The sequence below is a fragment of the Microcaecilia unicolor genome, chromosome 10, assembly GCF_901765095.1.
Source record: "Microcaecilia unicolor chromosome 10, aMicUni1.1, whole genome shotgun sequence".
In the NCBI taxonomy this organism is placed as follows: domain Eukaryota; kingdom Metazoa; phylum Chordata; class Amphibia; order Gymnophiona; family Siphonopidae; genus Microcaecilia; species Microcaecilia unicolor.
This window is the reverse complement of record NC_044040.1, coordinates 140,872,733-140,888,004: the sequence shown is the minus strand read 5'-3', so window position 1 is coordinate 140,888,004 and position 15,272 is coordinate 140,872,733. Positions and strand designations below refer to the sequence as shown.

At 40.1% G+C, this 15,272-nt stretch overlaps 1 protein-coding gene across 1 annotated transcript in view; it reads right to left on the bottom strand.

Moving 5' to 3' along the window:
* KIF1A (kinesin family member 1A) overlaps positions 1–15,272 on the bottom strand; it is a 483,588-nt gene that overhangs the window by 282,660 nt on the left and 185,656 nt on the right. Inside the window, 1 exon segment of the mRNA XM_030216849.1 lies at positions 14,398–14,649. Within this exon segment, the coding sequence (XP_030072709.1) occupies positions 14,398–14,649 (252 nt within the window).

The window sequence follows — 15,272 nt, the reverse complement described above, 5'->3', positions numbered from 1 at the left end:
ACAGGAACTGGCTGCAATTAAAGCCACTACTTTGACTACACAGCATACAACTAGTTTAAATCTACTGACACACAGACTAAAACAGCCCCAAAACACATGGACTAGAGTAGGCTCAGGTAGATTACAACCTGTGACAAAGAGGCAGCCACCTGTCCAGTTGTTGGCAATATAAAATTCTTCTTCAGACCTGGAGTATTATGATACTCAGTAAATCAGAACTGTAATTGAACCAGAGACTAAGCAGTTAACTCACAGGAAAGAAGGGATGGGGGGGGGGGGGGGGGGTATGATACAGACCTTTACATTCTTAAAAGGTATTAATATGCAAACTAATCTTTTTCAGAGACCTGGAAGCAGTAGAACAAGAGGTCATGAGTTGAGGTTACAGGGTGGGAGACTTAGGAGCAATGTCAGGAAAGGGTGGTGGAGGCCTGGAATGCCCTCATGCAAGAGGTTGTGAGGGCAGAAACAGTGACAGGATTGAAGAATGCATGGGATAAACACAGAGAAGCACTGTATAGAAAAAGGATGGAATCCAATTAAAGCAAAACTTAAATGACCTCATAACTGGAGTGAGCTCTGATGGCAGCTTCAGAGATCAGGAAGTAAGACCAATGTCAGGCAGACTTCTATGGCCTGGGTCCTGTAAATGGCAAAAAACAGATCAGAATCGAGGCTGGAGTGGGCTTCAGCAGCAATTCCAGTAGTTTGGAAGTAGGATTGGTGCTGGGCAGACTTCTACCGTCTGTGCCCCAAAATTGGCAGGGAGAGACGGAGTTGAATTATACCAGTATCTAATCATGAAGAAGTATAACCTGCGCAGAGTGCCAGTTTCAACTCTGGCCACTTTGATGGGCAGACTGCATGGAATGCGCAGGTCTTTATCTGCCGACATTTATTATGTTAGAGACCTTCAATAGCCACATGCAACTTTTTCACTTCTATCACCCAGATTTCTATACTGGCGGCATAGATGGCAGTCTTTTTGAGATGAAATTTATGTTCTGGGGGAGCTATACATCTGTGATTATGGCTGATGAACTCCCTGGGGCGTTCTCTGGGGATGGCAGCTCTTATTTGCTTTGCACTAACCTTTGAATTAATTGTAAACACGAGGTCTGACTTTCCTTTCACACTTGCCATTGCTTAATCTTTTGTTTGCAACTTACAGAAGCCAAGAAGAATCAATCTTACCAAGGAGGTGCAGGTGTTTCTGAACCATATGTGGACAGCAAAATATTTATGTCACCATCTTGCCTATAGTTTATTTATTTATTGCATTTGCATCCCACATTTTCCCACCTTTCTGCAGGCTCAATGTGGCTTACAATTCATCTAGGATATGGGAAATAGAAGAGATAATACATTTGGTTACAAAGAGTTTTGGGTAAAATGATAGTATTGAAGCAAAGATAGTATAGAACACTTCTGGATAAATCAAAGACTGTACTGTTAAATGTATTGATCCTTGTGATATATCGTGTCGAAGAGTTAGGTTTTCAATAGTTTGCGGAAATTGGTCAGTTCGTAGATAGTTTTCAAGTTGCGTGGCAACAGCACCATATATTTTTTTAAACCTGTTTCATCCTAATCTCTTACTATTAATCTGATCAGAAAGCAATTGTTTTTTCCTTAACATTTTTAAAGACAATCACTTTATTTATGCAATACCCTCATCAACATACACACTTGGTACTACTAAATAAGTTACAAAAATACCTGTATTATTAAGTCAGCAAACTGAGAGGCATGCCTAATTTTTTATGCTCATGCTGATTTACAGTACATGAAGCCTCAGATTACCTCTGGAAACCATTATGATCCCTACCACAGGTTTCTGTAGCAACAGAAATAAGTCTGTTGCTAGGTAATTGCCTCAAGAAGCAAGAAACACACTGCTAATAGCTCTCATTTCAAAGGAAACTATTTAAACAAGACAGCAAAATGGGAAAAAGCCTTATTGACTAAATGCTGCAGAGTTCACTTCTAAAATATATATATATTATTGTAGAGGCTTCACATTATGTAGCTTTTGCATTGTTTGGCTAGTTGAACAGCCATTCCCAATTTAAAATTGTAAGTGGGATGGAGCAAATAAATAAGGAACGTTTGTTTAACCTGCCAACATAAAAATAAAAGGATACTCCAAGAAACTAATGACCAGCAGATTGAAAATGAATTGCAAAATGTTATTTTTCCATACAATGCCTTTCTGTGGTTTTTGCAACTACATTCAAAGCAGTTTACATAGTATTTAGATTGTAAGCTCTGTTGAGCAGGGACTGTCTTTTCATGTTAATTTGTACAGCGCTGCGTAAGTCTAGTAGCGCTATAGAAATGTTTAATAGTAGTAGTAGTAGTAGTATATACAGGTACTTGGGGCAATGGAGGGTTAAGTGACTTACCCAGAGTCACATGGACCTACAGTGGAAATCAAACTCAGTTCTTCAGAATCAAAGTCTGCTACACTAACCACTAGGCTATTACTCCACTCTAGCTAATTTTTGGCGCACTCTAAAAATGCTAGTGCACCTTAGTAAAAGGACCCCATAATTAATCTGTGGAATCTGTTGACAAAGGATGTGGTCAAGGTGACTAATATAGCAGAATCCAAAAGAGGTTTGGACAAATTCCTGGATTGAAAGTCACCATATAGACTTGGGACAGCCATTTGCTCATCCTGGAAATAAACTATAAAAAATTGATCTCCTTTTTTGGGATCTGTTGGGTACTGTGATCCAGACTGGCCACTTTCAGAGACATGGTGTTTAGCTTAATGTATCTTGGTTTGACTTAGCATAGTTTTTCTTAAGTTTGTATGTTTTCTTATCAAGATATATATTTAAAATATAATTGCTCAGTAGCCAAATCCAAGACTATTGCTTCATGGACCTATACAATCACTGAGGCCCAGTTCAAAAAAAGCTTCTTTACAGCAACTGTTTATCAATGCTCATTGAAGATTTAGATCTCCAGTTTTAAAATATTTAACCATCTCTCTGACCTCATGTGCACCTTTCTTTAGTCACCTTACTTTCTAACTCCTCTTACTCTCTTACCTATCTATATGTTCCAACTTTGATTATACTCGATGCTGTCTATTGAAATATTCTATTATATTTTGTGTTGACATTGTAAGTAGTATACTATGCCATACACTGTATTGTTATTTGAGTATTTTTAATGTCTATTGCTTATTTTTGATTTATTTTTTACTGTACACTGCCTTGAGTGAATTCTTTCAAAAAGGCGGTACATAAATCCAAATAAATAAATAAATAAAAGCAACTGGAAATGAATGCTATATTCACTGAGACATATTGGGCTAGATTCTATAATTCCATGTGGAAAAAAATATGCCTAGGCATATTCTGTAAAGTACATTTAAATTTTATAGAATAGGATTAAATTTCCACACAGTATATAGAATATGCCGAGCACCTCTCCAAATATAGTCACAGCCATTTATGTCATGTTTTACATGGCATAAATCCTGACATCTAAATTAGGCTCAGAGCACTGTTTATAGAATAGTGATTAGTGCGCATTTTTTGGCACCATTGAGTCCTATATGTTCAAAGGCGGTAAATAAATCCTAATAAATAAATAAATGACTGAATTTTGCCACTGAACATATAACTTTCTTGTTTGACTTGACTCTGTCCCAAACATCCCTTTTTAAAACATATAACTTTGGCCATTTTGTGATTACAATAGCCAAAGTGATACCTACATCCAGGGCAGGGCTCTCTCGTGGGCTCTAAGAAAACAAGCATCCATCCTACAATAATCATAAAGATAAATGTTTACCCTCTCCCTGGTGCTCATATATTTGTTTTATCATATTGTATTTTGTGAACTTTATGTATGTTTACATTCACCGTGAATTGTGGAATGAGTGGAATATAATTTTGTTAAGTAAATACGATAGAGGTCTACAAGATCAATTATTTACTGTTTCAAAAAAAATATGCATAGATCTTTGTGGATGCCTCTTAAATTGCATGTAATAGATTCTTCTAATTCCAACTTGTGTTGGTCTTGTCGTTCTCAATGAGGCAATCTTATACATCTTATATTTGATTGTATATGTATCCAAAAATATTGGAAAGATATATAGTCATTAATAGTGGATATTTTTCATCTTCCTGGTTCAATAGCTTACAAATATGTGATACTTAAAGGCCATTGCTTTAAAAATATATTAACATCTTGCTTCGGTCTTCACCGAGGAAGATTTGGGTGGGATACCGGTGTCGGAAATGGTATTTCAAGCGGACGAGTCGGAGAAACTTACTGACTTCACGGTAAACCTGGAGGACGTAATGGGGCAGTTCGGCAAACTGAAGAGTAGCAAATCTCCTGGACCGGATGGTATTCATCCTAGAGTACTGATAGAACTGAAAAATGAGCTTGCGGAGCTACTGCTAGTGATATGCAACTTATCCTTAAAATCGAGCGTGGAACCGGAAGATTGCAGGGTGGCCAATGTAACGCCCATTTAAAAAAAAGGCTCCAGGGGAGATCCGGGAAATTATAGACCGGTGAGTCTGACGTCAGTGCCGGGGGAAATGGTAGAGGCTATTATTAAAAACAAAATTACAGAGCACATCCGAGGACATGGATTACTGAGACCGAGTCAGCACGGCTTTTGTGTGGGGAAATCTTGCCTGACCAATTTACTTCAATTCTTTGAAGGAGTAAACAAACATGTGGACAAAGGGGAGCCGGTTGATATTGTGTATCTGGATTTTCAAAAGGCGTTTGACAAGGTACCTCATGAAAGGCTACAGAGGAAATTGGAGGGTCATGGGATAGGAGGAAATGTCCTATTGTGGATTAAAAACTGGTTGAAGGATAGGAAACAGAGAGTGGGGTTAAATGGGCAGTATTCACAATGGAGAAGGGTAGTTAGTGGGGTTCCTCAGGGGTCTGTGCTAGGACCGCTGCTTTTTAATATATTTATAAATGATTTAGAGATGGGAGTAACTAGCAAGGTAATTAAATTTACTGATGACACAAAGTTATTCAAAGTCGTTAACTCGCGACAGGATTGTGAAAAATTACAAGAGGACCTTACGAAACTGGGAGACTGGGCGGCTAAATGGCAGATGACATTTAATGTGAGCAAGTACAAGGTGATGCATGTGGGAAAAAAGAACCCGAATTATAGCTACGTCATGCAAGGTTCCACGTTAGGAGTTACGGACCAAGAAAGGGATCTGGGTGTCGTCGTCGATAACACACTGAAACCTTCTGCTCAGTGTGCTGCTGCGGCTAGGAAAGCGAATAGAATGTTGGGTATTATTAGGAAAGGTATGGAAAACAGGTGTAAGGATGTTATAGTGCCGTTGTATCGCTCCATGGTGCGACCGCACCTTGAGTATTGTGTTCAATTCTGGTCGCCACATCTCAAGAAAGATATAATAGAATTGGAAAAGGTGCAGCGAAGGGCGACTAAAATGATAGCGGGGATGGGATGACTTCCCTATGAAGAAAGACTAAGGAGGCTAGGGCTATTCAGCTTGGAGAAGAGACGGCTGAGGGGAGACATGATAGAGGTATATAAAATAATGAGTGGAGTGGAACAGGTGGATGTGAAGCGTCTGTTCACGCTTTCCAAAAATACTAGGACTAGGGGGCATGATATTAAACTACAGTGTAGTAAATTTAAAACAAATCGGAGAAAATTTTTCTTCACCCAACGTGTAATTAAACTCTGGAATTCATTGCCGGAAAATGTGGTGAAGGCGGTTAGCTTAGCAGAGTTTAAAAAGGGGTTGGACGGTTTCCTAAAGGACAAGTCCATAAACCGCTACTAAACGGACTTGGAAAAATCCAAAATCCCAGGAATAACATGTATAGAATGTTTGTACGTTTGGGAAGCTTGCCAGGTGCCCTTGGCCTGGATTGGCCGCTGTCGTGGACAAGATGCTGGGCTCGATGGACCCTTGGTTTTTTCCCAGTATGGCATTACTTATGTACTTATCTAATGAATGCAGCATTATTAATACTATGATTTCCTTAGCTTTGAAAGTGATTTTTTTTTGCATTGGAAGACCTTATATCAGGTCACCTACCATGAATGGTGGAGTTTACTGCTTCAAATGTATAAGTATGAAACATATCTTGCTAAAATATCATTTTCTTTTGCCTTGCATAAGAAAAAGTGGCTTCCACTTGAATCTTATTTTAACAATGTTTAGTGTAAAATGTTGAGTATATTCAGCTGATGCATCTCGTGTAACTTTTGGCTTATGCATGCAATGTATTTTGTTGTATATCCTTCTTTTTTTTTTCTTTTCCCACTTCCCTTAATCTACTTTGTACAGTGTATTGAAAATCAGTAAAAAGATTAAAACTAAGACTAGGGGACATGCCATGAAATTACACAGTAATACTTTTAAAACACATAGGTGAAAATATTTTTTCAAAGAATGCATAATTAAACTCTGGAACTCAGTGCCAGAGGATGTGTTAAAAGCAGTTAGCATAGCTGGGTTTTAAAAAGTTTTGGACAAATTCCTGGAGGTAAAGTCCATAATCTATTATTTAAAGTAGACCTGGGGAAAGTCACTGTTTATCTCTGGAAGTAGGTAGCAGGGAATCTTCCTACTTTTTGGGATTCTACCAGATATTTGTGACTTGGTGTGGATCCTGTTAGAAGCAGGATACTGGGTTAGATGGGCTTTTGTTTTGAGCCAGTATGGCAATTCTTATGTTTTAGGTGTAAGATGTGAACAGCAATACATTAACCTGTATATCTAATAATGCTACACTAATGTTTAAAAATTCTTCCATACTCTCGCTAACGCTATCCCCCTTCATACTCAGATTTCAGCAAGCATTTTCTACTCTTTCACTATCAAACCTAGTAAATACTCTCTCTAATTTTTGAAGCTTCCAGCATCTATTTGGTTGCTCAATGCTCCTTGTACTTTTGCTATGAGTTTGCAATGGGGTCACAACTCCTGTAGGCCAATGGAGGTTGAAGACACTGAGGGAGGAGACGGTGGTAGCTAATGAAATCATCTTTTTTCAGACACTGGCCTGACATGACGGCAGCTGATGGCACCTCTTGTCCTGATGTAACAAACCACAATTGATGATTTGCAGGCCCTTTATAGACAGAATTAGAAATTTAAATTGATACTTCCGGAATGGGACATGTACAATTCTGGTACCATTTTAGAAAAAGATCTCCCAGGGTGTATATGCAGGAGTGTATATGTATTTGCCTGCATGTGCAGAGGGAGGAGCTATTTTGCACCTGTTTGAAGCCATATTTGGTGAATATTTATAATACTGGATTATAATTATATTTTCTTTTAATTCCCAGATTATTGGTTCGGTTAGCTTGATTATGTGATCCGCATAGAACCATTTTGGTTATTGCAGAATAGAAAAGTAAAGTAATATTACATAACATAGCATTCTATAAATGTGCTTTTGTTTTATAGAATGCTAGCGTAACAGGTCAAATATGCGCCATATTGTAGGCATGACCACTTCAATCAGTCAAAGAGACCAGATTGTTAAAGACGCACATAAATCATAGTATTCCATAATTTATGCATTTAACCTCCACTCATTGTAATGCCCACTCACAAACTAGCCGACATTCAGCGCTATTTAACCGGTCAGGAATGACTCCTGGCTGGTTGAAATGCGCAAGTAGCTGGTTATCTCTGCTGAATACTAGCGCTTAACTCAGAATGACTAACTGGCTATATTGCACAATATAACCAGCTAGCCGCGAATATTCAGCACTTTGCTGCCTAAGATTAGCGGCCAAATTGGACCATCTAAATAGTAGCTCTATTTTTGGCCACTATAAACTTAACTGGCCAACACTGAATATTAACTTGGGGGTCCTTTTACTAAGGTGCACTGAAAAATGGCCTGTGGTAGTGTAGGTGCATGTTTTCGGTGCACGCAGATCCATTTTTCAGCGCGCCTGCAAAAAATGCTTTTTAAAAAAATGTTTGCTGAAAATGGACGTGTGGCAAAATCAAAATTGGTGCGCCTCAATTTGGGGTCTGAGAACTTACCGCCAGCCATTGACCTAGCAATAAAGACTCAAGAGCAGCTCCATTTTGGCGCACATTGGGTGCGCGTAGACGCTTACGTGGCTTAGTAAAAGGGCCCCTAGGTCAGTTAAGTTTAAGCTGGCCAAAACAAAAAGGATATTCAATGCTGGTCACCACTAATAGTCCAGCATTGAATATTCGGGCTCAGCATGGCAGTGCTGTGAAAGTTTCAACTTTGATTCCCCTAGAGCAGCTTCGGACAAACAGGGCTTCTGTTGGGAATCTGTAACTGCTTTTCACCAGCATGTGAAGTTTGAAGCTGAAAGTATTTGGTCTCCTAACTGCCATTGCAATTGTTTTTTTGTTTTTTGTTTTTCTTTTCATTTCCAAGAAGAGAAGCATATCTGTGGAATACTCCCATGCAGTTCTTTAAAACAAGCTAATTATTAAGCTTTAAAGATTCCAGAAAAATCGCATCCACCAATTTCAAAGATTTTCTATGTAGAACCATTTCGTAAGAAAGATTTATCACAAAGAGTTGAAATGAATGTTCAAACTTTGGATTTGACTCAGATTATTGAAGGAGACAATGAGGGCCTGACAACTGCGACACTTAAAGTGATTTTCATACTTCAACCAGATAGAGACTGGATACTCAAACAATTTTTCTTAAACAAAAGACCAGATTTCCTAAACTGTAAAATTAGAATGTATCCCGACGTCTCAAGATCTATCCAAAAGAAAAGACAAGAATTCCTCAAACTGAGACCAAAGGTTTTGCAACTTGGGGCATTATTTTGGCTGAACTTCCCGTGCAAGTGTGTGATAAAATTGAATTCAATCAAATATGTATTTTTTGAGGTGAAACAACTGAACTCTTTTCTGGAAGCTAAGCTGAGAGACCCACAGTCTCCATTATTAGGGACTTTAACAACTTCAACCCCATAAATAATATATATATTACCTGGCCTGCCTATACTAACTGCCAAGTTAAATTTGGAAGTTGATTTTTAAATTTGATATACATGTTTTTCCTTGAAATTGTGATAACCCCTCGATATTGTGGACTATAGACAAGTATTGATTTCCTATCCTATATTTTTGATATTCTTATCTTTTTTTTCCTTTATTGATATTGTTATGAAAAAATTTGGAAACTAAAGTGTCTTTTTCTGTATTTCAAGATGTAATGCTTGATATTTAAAAGAAAATTTATTTAAAAAAAAAAAAAAAAAAAAAACAAGCTAATTACTTGTGATTTTTCTTTCTATATATAAACAATATGTTGTAATGTTTCTGGTAGAAGATGGGATTTTTTTTGAGTAAAAGAGAGTTTGGAGTTTTTATGACCAGTGATGTGTTCCTGGGCAAGCTTGCTTTCTGCATATTGAATCTTCATTTTCCAGGAATAAATGAAGTCTTTTCTCCAAATTTTTGAGAAATCCCTTCTCTTACTTGATAGTATTGAATGTGATGTGGTAGTTATTTTTGATTATAGATTTCCAGCCACTTTTGTCACCTTCACTGTTGTTTTTTGGCCAAGTCCAGACCAAACCACACCTCCTTGCCATCAATATGTAGTGCAGATTTACATGTAAAAATACTGACTTTCTGAAACTGGGTTTTACATGTGTACCTGATCATGAATAGGACTTCTAAAATAAGGGCCATTATCTGTTTCCTTCTTTGTATCTGGGAAAGGCCACCTTAAGGCATATCTGACAGGACCGCATTAAAAGATTTGGGCCCTAGAGACTTGTCTAGTTTGCCTATGCCTTAATCCTGCCCAGCATACATCTAGCCTGGATTATTATTATTATTATTATTTTTAATAAATGGACTTATATAGTTGGCAGTGGTACTGATGGCATAAATGCTTTTTAATATCACCTGCTACATAATCCAAAGCAACATGATTCATAGTATATTAGCTGTTCAGCCCATTAAAACGGGTGAGATTTCCAGCTACCCTCCTCGCCGCCGCTCCCTCCCCCCTCCGTGCTGGGCCCCCTGCACTGACCTGACAGCGCCTCTCACCTCCGTGTGAAAGCACTGCAGGCAGCAGCAGATTGCTCTGCTGCCTGCAGCGCTTCCACACAGAGGTGAGAGGCGCTGTCATGTCAGTGCAGGGGGCCCGATACGGAGGGGGGCGGGAGCGGCGGCAGGGATGGGGGGGGAGGGTGGAGGTTGGTGCACGTAATGTTCATTTCCAGGCGGCAGCGTCAGCGTCCGACAGTCCGACTCCGTTTCCCTCTCTGTTCCGCCCTCTGATGTCATCACATCTTGACGCAAGGGCAGGACAGAGAGGGAAGTCTTTACTGCGCATTTGCAGGTGAGTCGGTCACTTGCCATTTATATGTTTGATAACCATAGCCTTTACTAATGTGATAGAGCCATAACTGATCTATATATAGTAACATGAACATTTTCCAACAACAGAAGAGAGGCTTAGTGTTCTGGTGCTATACACTGCAATTGGGTGCCCTTATTAGATCCCCGAGTTGGGTTTTTCAAACCCCAAATAGACTGATGATGCTGTGCAGACAACAACCACAATCACTAGGGGAGAAGTAATAATCATAAATAAATAAATAAATAAATAAATAATCATCAAAAATACTAGGACAAGGGGGCATGCGATGAAGCTGAAGTGTGGTAAATTTAAAACGAATCGGAGGAAATTTTTCTTCACTCAACAAGTAGTTAAACTCTGGAATTCGCTGCCTGAAAAGGTGGTTAAGATGGTTAACTTAGCGGACTTAAAAAAAGGGTTGGATGGCTTCCTGGAGGAAAAAGCCATAGAATGTTACTGAATGGACGAGGGAATAATACAGTATTTCTATGATGGGCGGGACAAATTGCTTGTTCTTTTGGCCACTGTCGGTGACAGGGTGCTGGGCTTGATGGACCCTTGGTCTGTCCCAGCATGGCAATGCTTATGTACTTATGCCAGCAATAGCTAGTGGTCAGATTTATACTACATAATACAGACTTCCAGAAGGAGTCCTGGTGTATGTTTGCTGGCCTCAGGACCACTGCTGTGATGACTAAATGAGGAACAGTGGGAGGGTGTTTCTATTAAATATAGTAAAAATCCATAAGTTTTGTAAATGAGTGAGGAACAAAAGTAAAAAGCGGAAACTACTAAGCTTAAAAAAGTGATGCCTAAAACAAAGGGGCATAACCAGAAATACAGTTCATTATAATCACTGGAGTCGACATTCAAAGTGATTTAACTGGCCAGAAATGGATCCTAGCCAGTGAAATTGCTTGTTTGAGGTTAACTTAACTGGTTAGTGCTGCTAAAAATGACCCCGTTAGTGCATAAAGCAAAACCAACTATTTTAGGTATGTTCTATGGTCGGAATTGGCACTTGGCCATTTAAGTGCCGATATTCAGTTCTTAACTGGCCAAGGTTAACACATAAATAGGACTGCATAAAAGTTAACCCTATCTTTATGCAGTGCCCCATAGCTGGTTAAATGCTGACTTTCTAGGCTCCAGAAACCTAGAAATTCAATGATGGAGCCCGGACACGGCCCAGCATTGAATTTCCAGGCATAACATCAGTGGCAGTCACCAAAATGCTGAGTGCTGCCAGCTGACTATCGACCCCCCTGTCTAAAGAGAATATCCTGCTTTACTCATGCAGGAGCATAGCCAGACCTCACGGAGGGAAGGGGCCAGAGCCCGAGATGGGGGGGCACATTTTGGTCTGCTGTCCCGCTGCTGCCTCGCCGCTCCCTGCAACCTTGCCGCTGCAATTTAATACCTTGGCTGGCGGGGGTCCCCAACCCCCGCCAGCTGAAGCCTTCATCCAGCGCCAGTCTCGGCGTCGCCACGTTGCCTGCTCTGCTCGCTCTTTCCCTCATGTCCTGCATGCTCCTTTTAGTGAAATTGAGCATGCTCAGTTTCACTAAAAGAAGCGTGCCGGATGTGAGGGGAAGAGCAGCAGAGCAGGTAGCACAGTGGTGCTGAGACCGGTGCTGGATAAAGACTTCAGCTGGCGGGGTTTGGGGACTCCCGCCAGCAAAACCAGGGGCCCAGAAGAAATTTTGTGGGGCCCAGGCACCCGTGGCCCCACGTAGCTACGCCACTGCACTCATGTACCTTATATACTCAGTGAGAACTGAGATAAACACTATGAACTCAATATTCAGTACATTAGACAGGGCTCTGCTACAGGGTTAAGAGCTCTGCACATGAGCACTGATTGGCCCCTTCACTGACAACTATCAAATAAAGGAACCAATCCTCATTCAGAATCAGTTCTGAATGGGGATTGGTCCCTTCTGCTCTGTCGGTGAAGAAAGGACCGATTAGTTTTCAAGTGCAGTGAATAACTTAATATACAACTGGAAACTGTACTGGCACTTAGTATTCAGATCTCTGACAGAAGGTACAAGCTTCTACTCCTACCACTGGGCTTTCAAGTGACATTTGCCTATCTAGAGGGATGTTGTGAAACAGCTGTTATGAGTAGGGGATAGGAGACAGGAGGAAAGCTACTCTGTGGTAGATACAGATTTTTTACTATCTTGGTGAGACATAGGGTTGAGCACTTGGCCACTTTTTTCCAGTCTTTATGGTAAAGGGAATAGAGGGAATCTGCCATGGGGGGCAGGGGGTGGGGGGTTGTCATTGGAGGTTTGTTAATGTGACAGAGACCTATTATTGGAGGGATTGTTGATGCCAAACGGAGGGGTCTGCTATGGGGGGGGGGGGGGGGGTTGCTAATCCTGTGGGAGTGATGGGTGGGGGAGGAGGACCTGTGCAGCTGGCAGGAGGGATCAAGGTATATGTCAGAAGCAGCAATTTTAATAAACTGCTCCTCGCACATGTGGGGTGAAATGGCACATTTTTTCCCCATGTGAAGGCCTGAATGTCCTTATATGTATTTTACAAGAGGCTCCGCCAAAGCTAGGCAGCATGTATGCATGTAAATGACAGTATTCTAGTCATGTACATATGTATCTGAACACATACGCATGTAAATGACAATAATCTGGCTACATGCTAGTCTCTAAGTATTTGTATATCTTTGATAGCACATATTTGCAGGTGGGTGTTTACATGAGCGGAGTCTGGATTGCGTGGAAGGGGAACATACTTATGTACATCGGACCAAATTATAAAAATGGTGCCTTAAAAATCAGCACCAAAAAATAATGCGGTTAGCATGATTCTATAAACTATGCCTACAGTTACGCGTAGTTAATAGAATATGTGCAGTTCTTGCAACTAAAATTTAGGTGCACTCATTTAGGCCACCTAAAACCAGGCCTAAATACCTGCGCCTAAGTTAGGCGCAGATCGGGTGTATTCAATAACAGTGCGCATAGTTTTTTGTAATGCCCACAACTCGCCCATTCCACACCCATGGCCATGCCCTCTTTTTGACAGTGCACATGAGAACTTACATGAACCACATTATAGAATATACCTAGAAAGTTGTGCATGTAAATTCTAATTAAAGCCAATTAATGCCGCTAATTGGTTAAGTACCAATTATTGGTGCTGATTGGCTTGTTAATCAATTGAGTTGTACACGCAATTTGGCCATGCAGCCAAATTAGTGTGCATAACTTAAGGCGCCTTATATATAGAATTTGGGAGATAACTTACATGATAGTACACACATGTCCAGAACCTAGGCACCAGCTCCAAGGCTCGTGTAAGTGCTCATGCCTAACTACATACAGGAATATACACTTGGTTATGCTAGTATTCTATAAAGGAAAGTAGGTGACTAGTTTCCTTTATAGAAAATGATCCAAATAGATGCTCTCTAGGGGCTGAAATAAAGGCACCCCTTTATAGAATTTTAAGTACTCGTGGGAGTGGTGACTAGGTAGAGTGGTGGCAGAACTGGAACTTATATGCAGTTTCGTCTAATCTGCCTGGTCTATACAGGCAAAGAATTGCACTTGCCCTGGAACAAACATAAATTTGTTGGCCTGCTTTCCCTGGGTAATTTTATAAAGGCATATGGATGCATATCTTGCCTTTCTAATATAGGCACATTTTATCTATGTACAAGCCTGAGTACCCTTTTGTAAAATTATCCTTCACATGAATACCTCACAGTACTCATTTTAAGTGGCATTATTGTTTTGAAAACAATCAATTTATATATTTCCCAACTATTCCTTTGTTGTATTTTACAAGAAATTTATGACATGATTTTTTTTACGAAAAGGTTGACAAAAAAAAAGTCTGTCCTGAATAGAAGCTTATTAAACACTAGCTAAAAATATCCCCTGTAACTTAGTGATATAAGAATTAGTGTCCTTGATGTAATTTGGGCAGTTACCCATGCGAAAGAGCTAGTTCCTTCCCAGCATGCTCTCCTAAAACCTCACCAACCTTCCCACTAAACAGAACAGAGGGAAGCGGTCGTAAAATGGATCCTGGCCATCAAACAGCGAGCACTCCGGAAAGATGTCTTCCTCCAGGTCCTCCTCCTCCTCCTCCTCCTTCCCCTCATGCTGCTCGTCAGCAGGCTCGGTGATGTCGGAGTCGGGGTTCGAGAAGGTGGGGGAGGGGGTGAGATCAGCCATGCGCTCACTCATGCATGTGTTGAAAATAGGAGAGCTGTTGCAGCCAGAGATATCGGAACTGGGGTTAGTACAAGACAGAAGAGAGATTAATACAAGCTGTTCAATACATTGTTGGGGAGAGAAAGAATACTGAAATAAAGCCTTGCAAAAGTGGCAATAACATGGATCGGATACTAAACCATATTCCATGGCGAGAGCCTTACTGATACCAGTGATATCAGTGGTGACTTCCAGATCATTTATTTTATGGTCATGAGGCTCAAAGTTCTAGTAATCTTGGAATGTGGTCCTGGTTGTTTTTTCAGTTTGCAAGATTTCAATCCATTGCCTTTTACAGAACCGTTTTTGTTGTTAAATTAGTATCTTATCAAGAAAAGCTGCTGTTTAGAAGGGAGGAACAGAACTCTTATTGTTTCTATCAACTATAATAGTAACCATTCAAAAATGATAGATGATAGACAGAGCCCAAGGTTTCATGTGAACTCTCAATGTGGAAGACATTAGGACACATTGCTGTAGATATACATATGCATTAATCGACAGACTTGCATTACACATTCATACAGATGGAGATGTAACCCTGAACGATATGGTGTTTTGAAGTAATATGCTCATGAATTGAGACAAAACACATTACCCAACTACTGTATCATAGAAAAGAGAAATTCAGACTACTGGTAT